The 9,050-nt window shown below is 40.7% G+C and overlaps 2 protein-coding genes across 3 annotated transcripts in view; one reads left to right on the top strand and one right to left on the bottom strand.

Annotated features, from left to right (window-relative positions):
* Ppat (phosphoribosyl pyrophosphate amidotransferase) overlaps window positions 1-9,050 on the bottom strand; it is a 54,571-nt gene that overhangs the window by 33,364 nt on the left and 12,157 nt on the right. Inside the window, exon 1 of one of the 2 annotated variants that reach the window (XM_013518498.1) lies at window positions 334-1,697. The exons of the other annotated variant lie outside the window; for it this stretch is intronic. Coding sequence (XP_013373952.1) covers window positions 334-500 — 167 coding nt within the window. The 5' untranslated portion in view covers window positions 501-1,697. Of the gene's footprint in view, window positions 1-333; window positions 1,698-9,050 lie in introns of those variants that run through there. 2 annotated transcript variants of the gene reach the window in all.
* The window catches only part of Paics (phosphoribosylaminoimidazole carboxylase, phosphoribosylaminoimidazole succinocarboxamide synthetase), a gene marked incomplete at its 5' end in the record, with an annotated part of 12,614 nt that continues 6,535 nt past the window's right edge, over window positions 2,972-9,050 (top strand). Inside the window, 6 exon segments of the mRNA XM_013518500.1 lie at window positions 2,972-3,169; window positions 4,842-5,020; window positions 6,628-6,807; window positions 6,908-7,021; window positions 7,528-7,611; window positions 8,473-8,653. Of these exon segments, the coding sequence (XP_013373954.1) occupies window positions 2,972-3,169; window positions 4,842-5,020; window positions 6,628-6,807; window positions 6,908-7,021; window positions 7,528-7,611; window positions 8,473-8,653 (936 nt within the window).

Raw genomic sequence — 9,050 nt, 5'->3', positions numbered from 1 at the left:
CGCGGGCCTGGCGCTGCGGGACGTGCGCGGGGCTCCCGCCCCCGGGTAAACCCGGAACCCCTGCGGGAGGGGCGAGGAGCAGGGTGAAGGGGTGACTGGGGGAGACCGGAGAGGCCGCGCACTTCGTGATCCTCAGCGGTTGCGAAACAATCGCGTGGAAATCCGTTGTTGACCCTTGTAAGTCTGACCGTTTCTGCAGGGTTAGTAACCTCCTTTTCCATAAGATTGGTAAAATTTTGAAAAGTCTTCCCCGCGTTTTGCGCAGTTTGATCCTTTAAAAAAGCTCTTGATGCCATCCTGGCGCTCGCTCCTAAACGCCGTTGGCAGAGTTACCTCGCTTTACTTTGTGGCGGCAGCTCGCAGCATTGCGTATCACTTTGTGTCCCCTGAGGGGTCAGGTCCTCCGGGAAGTTCGCTCTTGTCAGGTAGCTGATAAAACATTGGTTTGATCCGCAACAGTTTCTAAATATAATAAACCAAACCATTACATCACTTCCCATATAGGAAGAAACCCTGGGTTTAGTTTTTAAAGTTACAGATTCAACAGGAGGAATGATACTGAGTAATAACTCCGTAACATCAAGGCCAGAACTTGTTTTCTGTCAGGGTGCTGTACCTCTAAACAGTGAACTCTAGAATCTTCGCTCTCACACTTCCATCTTATATTTCATTGTCAGATGAATTTTTCGAAAATGTTATTTCTGGAGTTTCTAAAAAGCACGTTCTCAAAATGAGCTTGCATTTTTTGTTTTCATATTGAATACTGTTCATATTCATAGCCACATGTGCTTAATGGATACCTTTGGGACAGCACAATCTCGTTAGAATATTAACTGTTCTCTGGAAATTCTGTACTTTTCAAGGCTTGAGTTCCATGAACCAGTCCTTGTGAATCTCTTTTGAATTCATCTGTGATTTTACATCATATTGACATAGTATGTCTCCTATGTTTGTTTCTTGTGCCTACTCATTCTGTTTTATGAGTAGGTACAGCAATTCCTCTAAAAGGAAAGCTGCAGTTACAAATTTTGCCTGCTCTACTTCATCTTAGCGTATTTAAATCTCTGTTTCAGCAATCTGGCGCCATTCCTGGCGTTTGCATCCCTTTTATCCTCCACTTACAGAGGATAAAGTAGTTTTTGAAGCACACAGGGGCGCAGGCCTGGGTCCCAGCTACTTGGGAGTCCGAGGCAGGAGGATGTCTTGTCACGAGTTTAGACTGGGAAGGTTCACTTGAGATTCTGGTAGAGACACAGAGTCATGGAAATTTCCAAACATGACTTTATTCTAAGCTGCTGAGCTCAGTGGAGCACACTTGCATGGTGGGCCCCAGGCCCCTCGCCCCCCCCGGTTCTTGCAGCAGCCCAGGAGTGGCCATGTGCCAATAACAACCTCCCTTGTTTAAGTTGTTTATACCAGCCAGCCTCAACCTTAGTTATATCCGTTGTTTGCACCGCGACCAACAAGGTGCGTGTGCGCCAAAATCCTGCTGACTTGGACTTAATGTCCACAGGAACACGCTGCCGCCACCAACCCCGCCCGAACCGAAGGGTAGCCATCGTAGGTTTTACTTTTGCTTACAGAGGATCACAGGTTCGAGGCCAGCCTGGGCCATTTACCAAGCCTTGTCTCAAAATAAGAGAAGAAAGAAAATAATGTTCTTCCAGCTTTGAAAGGTCTTTGCACAAAGCAAAAGCATGTGAGTTACTGCAGCGGCATTCTACATTGGTCTCCCAGAGTATGGCTTTTTCCATCCACCTCTGTCTCACTTTCCACAGTCGCCATACTGATGATCTAAAATACAGGTCTGGCATTTTAAGGTCAGTGCTTAAAAGCTCCATTGTTGCTCGTAGGATAAACTCTAAACTCAGTCAGCACGGCTTGTGAGGCCTGAAGGATGAGTAATGAGGTGGGCAGGAAGGGAACAGTATGTCCAGCCTGAAGGCGAATATAAAAAATTAAGAAAGGTGGAGTTGTAGGAAGGATATAAAAACAGGTGTTTGAAGCACTAAGCTGGTACTATTCCCTGAAGGGCTTCTTAAACCTGGTTAGCGAGTCTAGACACCCAGTTAGGAAGGTAGAGAAGTGTGCTCTACATGAAGTGCCTTCTAGCGGCAGCTATTATACTGGACTGCAACTACTGCGAGCCAAGAGGAGAATTTAGCCTGTTTGAGAACAAAGATTACTTTTACCTGGAGCTGATTAGGATCGAAATCCAGGAGACACAAATACAGTTACCCTTGAGTAGTGTGTTGAGGCACGACAAAATAGTGGCTGTTTATAAACTGCAGGCGTTACAGTGACATTAAAACCACCGAGTAAGAAGGGGATGAAGTCTCTGGGTAGTGTGGAGAAGGAGTCCCAAATCCCTGGGCCATGAACCAGAGGTCTGTGGACCCTTAGGAATTTGGCCCACATCAGGAGATAAGCAAGCTGAGTGAGCCAGGTTTCATCTGTGTTCACAGCCCCTGCCCGCCGCTTATATTACTGCATAAGCTCTGCCTCTCAGATGGCCTTTAGCCAGTACGAGTGCAAATAGCACTGTTTCTTTAAGTCTTATGACCAACATCAAAGTTGGATACTTGCATGCTCACCTCAGTTTCCTACCAGTGTGAATGACGAGGAAAGGTTAATGGGGGGCGCATGCAAACAGGTTAATTTAACTAAGTTCTATTTCAGTTCTGTAGTGAAACATGGATAGGAGAAAGAGCAGAGGGTTTGCTGTCAGGAGATTTAATATTTTGTGTAGCTCTGTGACCTCAGCCTTTTTGATTTTTAGTTTTGTAATACAATTCTTCACAAAATTATATGATGATTCATGAGAAAATAGCTTGAGGAGAGTAAGTTCTATGCAGATGATTTAATTTTTATTATTACTGGTCACTGCGAGTGGTCATTTTAGATGATTTAATGTTTGATACTTGGGAAATTTCTGCCTGAAATATAATACAATTCTGTTTTCTTTGTACAGTATTGAACATTGGCAAAAAACTCTATGAGGGTAAAACAAAAGAAGTCTATGAATTGTTAGATAGTCCGGGAAAAGTCCTCCTGCAGTCCAAGGACCAGATTACAGCTGGAAATGCAGCCAGAAAGAATCACCTGGAGGGAAAAGCTGCCATCTCCAATAAGATAACCAGTTGTATTTTCCAATTGTTACAGGAAGCAGGTAAGTAGCTTCCCCTCGGCCTCCTTGTCCTTGCTCCTGATCCCTTTCCTAGGGAGATGATGTTATTTGGACTAACAGTTCACAAACTCGAGCAATTAAAATCAAGTCTTACTTCAGTGTAACATTTTACTTAGTTTTGAAGTAACTGTATCATTTAGTTCTTTTGCAGTGGCTACAGCCTTTCTCAGACATCCCCTTTGCAGCCTTCCTCTCCAGCCCCTGGTGATGTTGAGCAGCTCTAGTAAATGAACTAAAACTGCTCCCTGAAATGCTATACAATTATATATAAAATTACCTGAAATTTCCAAACAGATTAATTTTAGGAGACAGATTAAGAATTTCATCAAGCCTCATACAGTCTTCATGTGCTAATAAATAAATGATGTCTCCTAAAACTAACCTCGATAGGAATTAAGTTTTGGCCAGGGATGTAGCTCAGCACAGAGGCGCTGGGTTCAATCATTGCTACCTCCAAAAAAAATCATTCCCATAATTTGATTATGTGTTTAGTTCGCTTTGATTCAGAGATTTTCCTCCCAGTAAAGGTAACCATAAACCTGGTGTGGTGGCACACATGTAATCCCAGCTACTCGGGAGCCTGAGGCAGGAGGCCACCTGCGCAACTGTTTGAAGGCCCTGTCTTTAAAAAAAAAAAAAACAAAAACTAAGAGGGCCAGGCACATAGTTTCGTGCTCTCTGAGTTCAGTCCTTGGGATGGGACAGACACCCTACCCCCGCCGCAAAAAAAATCACCTTTTTTCTATTTAAACAATGGGATACTAGTCTGTCAAGCATGATAGACAAATGAGCGACTAACAGTCAACACACCTAAGAAATAAGATCTCATAAAGCCAAACAGATAGTTACTCTCCCAAGGTAGGGATTGATTTAAGTCACCTACTTGCTCATCCTACTATTCATTTCTAAAACACTTTCATCCCAAACAGAATTACTACACAGTGACTGTCCATTCTTCCTTCCCTGGGGTACCTAGTAACCTCTATTTTGTGTTACTAGAATTTGCCTTTTCTAAGTATCTAGTAAGTGGAATAATTATTTCTGATTTATTTCACTGAACATAGTGTTTGGAAGGTTCAACCATATTATAAAATTAATGCATCAAGAATTTGTGGCTCTTCAGTTCAAGAGCATGCTTATTGGGTGTTCATGCCATATGCATGAGATGCATCTTCCTCAAGCCTTGTTATGACGTGGGCACATTACCCATCTGACCTGAACTAGGAGGGACAATTTCCATAAGAAAAGGGAGTAGGATAAATATTTACTTTTCTGTTGGCCAAAGCTACTGCTGTGTCCTTGCTACTACCTGATGGATGCTTTTATTTTCAGGGGTTATTTGTTGTAGACATTAAAAGAGGTTTGGGTGACTGCAGGTGTAGCTCGGGTAGAGTGCTTGCTTGGCGTGCACAAGGCTCCAGGTTTGATATGTAGCATCACAAAAACAAATGGGATGGGAATAGAGCACAGTGGTAGAGCACTTGTCTAGCATGAGGCCCTTTTTTAAATGTTTTCCTATTTTCTCTGTTTAAAAATTAATTTACTTTTGCTAAAGGTTTTGGGTTTGTGCCTTGTAAAAGTAGAGTTTAATTGTGCCCCAGTCTGCCTTCTTAAATAAAAATTCAACACTTAAAATTTTGCAATCAATATGTAGGTATCAAAACTGCTTTCACCAGAAAATGTGGAGAAACAGCTTTCATTGCGCCCCAGTGTGAAATGATTCCAATTGAATGGGTTTGCAGAAGAATAGCAACTGGTTCTTTTCTCAAAAGGAATCCTGGTGTCAAGGAAGGATTTAAGTTTTACCCACCTAAAGTGGAGCTGTTTTTCAAGGTAATTATTTTGTGCTTCTGTGTTTTACTGTAATGTAGCAGTAAAATTTTAATCATAAACCCAAAAGGTTTAAACCCAAAACTTTTAATCATAAACCCAAACTACAAATGTTACTCCTGACATTTATGTCAATAAAGTATACTTCCATTAGCAGTGATAAGTGATATTTTTAAAATATCTGAAAATGTACTTACCTTTGGACCAAGTTAAATAACAAAATGAGCAATGTTTTGTTTGTTTTTTGAGTCAGGGTCTCACTATGTAGCTCAGGCTGGCCTGGAACTTGTAACAATCCTCCTGTCTAGGCCTCCTGAGAGCTGGGATTATAGGCATGTGCCACCAGGCCCAGCTTGAAGTGAACAAATTTAAGTGAATAATAATTAGAAAGGAAAGTAACATTTAGTTAATTTTTTTTTAATTTAATTTTTTTTTTTTAAATTTAGAAGCCCAGTGTGGTGCCACATGCCAGTAATTCTAGTTACTTGGGAGGCTGAGGCAGGAAGATAACAAGTTGAAGGCTGGCTTGGGAATTTAGCAACACCGGTCTTAAAAAAATTTATTTTTAAGTTGAAATCTTTCAATTTAGTAAAATGTATGGTCAGTGTCTCTGTAAGCAGAAACAGTATATACCATAAGGACATAAGAATAAGTAGAGGTTTTTTTGTTTTTGTCTTTTTTGAGATAGGGTCTCACTGTGCAGTTCAGGCTGGCCTAGAGCTCACTTTGTAGCCCAGGCTAGTCTCGAACTCACAAGGATCCTCCTGGCTCAGCCTCCTGAGTGTTGGGATTACAGGCATGAGCCACCATGCCTGGCTTAAAAACTATTTATTTGTCAGATGTGGTGACACACGTCTGTAATCCCAGCACTCAGGAGGCTGAGGCAGGAGGATCACTATGCTGTGTGTTTGAGGCCACCCTTGGCTACAAAGTGAGTTAAAGCCAGCCTGAAGTGCATAGCAAAACTCTACCTCAAAATGACCCCCCCAAAAAAGAATAAATAGTGAATTTTTTGAATTTTTATAGGCTATGTTCAAATCACTTTACCCTTTCTACCTTGACATATGGTATCATGCATAGATCTTCTACTTGAGATGTAATGACAGTTTTGCATTTTTAAACAGTTGCATAACTTGTCTTACAATTATATAAATCAAGATCCATAAAAAAATCACAAAGTTGGGACACTGCTTAAAATAATTTTGTTTTTTCACTAATCTCTTTGTCTGAGATCTTTTGAAGTATAAAATAATGTCCCTAAAGATTTGTATTCCTTTGGGTATGGTGGCACATTCCTATAGTACCAGTAGTTGGGCAGCTGAGGCAAGAGGATTGCTTCAAGTTCGAAGCCAGCCTTGACTAAATAGTGAGTTCAAGGCCAGCCTGAACTACATAGTCAGATTGTGTCTTAAGAAAAAAAAATATTAAAAAGACTTGTATCCATATATAAGGTCTTACAAAAAATGAGGTCCAGAGGTTGTAAAAATAATTTTGGAAAGATGTGATGGGTTGGAATATGTTTTGACCTTTCTATTGTGTGTGGAAGACATTAGTTTTTCTGAAAAGTTCAAAAATTCTGAGTTAATTGTGCTACTGTACTTTCTTCTCAGGATGATGCTAATAATGATCCACAGTGGTCCGAGGAACAGCTAATTGCTGCAAAATTTTGCTTTGCTGGACTTGACATAGGCCAAACCGAAGTGGATATCATGAGTCATGCTACACAAGCTATTTTTGAAATACTGGAGAAGTCCTGGTTGCCTCAAAACTGTACACTGGTTGATATGAAGGTACAGATAAAACACAGAATTTGAAACGAGGATTGTAACTAAGGAATACCATAAGTAGCATAGTTTTTTAAGTTTTTCTTTGCTAATATGCTGTTTATAGATTGAATTTGGTGTTGATGTGACTACCAAAGAAATTGTTCTCGCTGATGTTATTGATAATGATTCCTGGAGACTCTGGCCATCGGGAGATCGGAGCCAACAGAAAGACAAACAGGTCGGTAAACAAGTGTGTGGCACTTGCCTGTAATCCCAGATACTCAAGAGGGAGGAGGATGGAAATTATCTTTAGTCTTCATAGATGCTCACAACAGTGATAGAGCAGATATCTTTGCTTGTCTAGCTAAAAACTAAGGTTCTAAGAAGCTAAGTGTTCACAATTAGAAGAGTAAGTGGCAGGTTTGGGACTTTATGCCAAGTGTTCTGGATCTTACCAGGCCCCATATCTGTTGTTTCTTAACAAAATTAGGACAAGATCCTCTTTATACTTAATAGATACGAATTCTCAAGGCAGTTAATTGTTCTTAATCGTATAGCAAGCACTTCACCGTGAATGAAAGTAAAATTTGACCTCCCTACTCTGTAGTTTCGTTCAGGAAATGAATTGGAAGACTGAGGTGCATCTTCAGATACATCCCTTGTTATCATCCCTACTCAGAACTCAAACCAGTTTCAGATAGCAAGAAATACTTCGTTTCCTAAACTTTCTATCTCATCTTCTAGTCTTATCGTGACCTCAAGGAAGTAACCCCTGAAGGGCTCCAGATGGTAAAGAAAAACTTCGAGTGGGTTGCAGAGAGAGTACAGGTAATCCTTCTGTGGTAAACCTATATTGGGTTTTTCTTCTAAGAAGATCTTATTTCAGAATAAAATGTGGGGAGGTGTAATGCTTCTCTTTTACTTTTTTAAAATTTTACTTTTTCCAGTGACTTTGAAAGAGAAGAGCCGCTTTAGGAAACATACTGGCTGGACTATCCTTACTAGTATACTGGAAGTCCTGTTAAGCTGGCCAGTACATTCCTCCCAGGTGGCTAGACCTGAGGTGTTGCCTCCTCCCTGCCCCAGTAGGACAAACTGTGTTTCCTACCTACCTCTTCACTGCTAGTCAGAGTTCCTATAGCATGGAAGGCTAGAACTCCGGGTAACATTTTTCATTTCATTTTACACTTTCGTGATGCTGGAGATTGAACCCAGGGCTTCCTGTCATGCTAGGCAAGTGCTCTACCACTGAGCTACATCCTCATACTTTCTCTGCTTCCATATAAAACGTTGGAAATTTATCCCTTTTTTATTATATTAGTAAACATCTTCCATCCAGGCACTAACCAGGTGTGGTCCTGCTTAGCTTCTGAGGTAGATACGATCAGGCACATTCAGGGTAGTGTGGCTGTAGACAAATAAACACAGACTTACTTGATTAAAAATCTCATCTGTTAGTGTTTAATTGTGAAGACAACTTCCCTGTAAATGTTTAGAGATTTTATTTAGGTATTTAGAAAATCACCATTTTATTCTTTTTGTTTCTTAAATCTGGTATATTAAGAAAGAAAATACTCTGGAAGTAATTTTATTACAAGTTATACTCTAAATTCATTGTTCTTTTGGTACTTGTTCCTATATTCATTTTTGTCTTCTTGTCCTTTTTCATATCCGTGGTTTCTTTTCTAGTTGCTTCTGAAATCAGAAAGCCAGTGCAGGGTTGTAGTATTGATGGGCTCAACTTCTGATCTTGGTCACTGTGAGAAAATCAAGAAGGCTTGTGGCAATTACGGAATTCCCTGTGAGCTCCGAGTAACATCTGCGCATAAAGGCCCAGATGAAACTCTGAGGATTAAAGCCGAGTATGAAGGTAAGCTTCAGATAAGTAGAATAATTTAGGTATTTCTGGTGTTGCGAAAAGAAATTACGTATTTTAGACTAACATTACTGAAAAAGAGCTTTTCCATGTTTCTAAGGAGAAGCTGTGATCTGCACTCACATGATAGTGTCCTTCAGAAAGCATCAAATGCATTTAGGAGCTTGTAAAAAGCAGGGAAAAGAACTGAAAGCGCAAAGATAGAGGAAGATGGATTAGAAGTGTGAGAACCTTTGGTGTCTTTGTACCTAGTCAATACCCCCTTGAGCATTGTTTCTAATTTGCTCCAACACAAAATAAGCCCCATATCAGTTATGGGATGCCGGAGGCTGCAGCAGCAGATCCTTTAGGGGATCTTTAATGGACCAGCCTTGCCTAGGAGGCAGTGACA

The sequence above is a fragment of the Chinchilla lanigera genome, unplaced genomic scaffold (assembly GCF_000276665.1).
Source record: "Chinchilla lanigera isolate Chin_1 unplaced genomic scaffold, ChiLan1.0 scaffold00046, whole genome shotgun sequence".
Classification (NCBI taxonomy): domain Eukaryota; kingdom Metazoa; phylum Chordata; class Mammalia; order Rodentia; family Chinchillidae; genus Chinchilla; species Chinchilla lanigera.
This window is presented reverse-complemented; position numbering and strand designations above follow the sequence as displayed.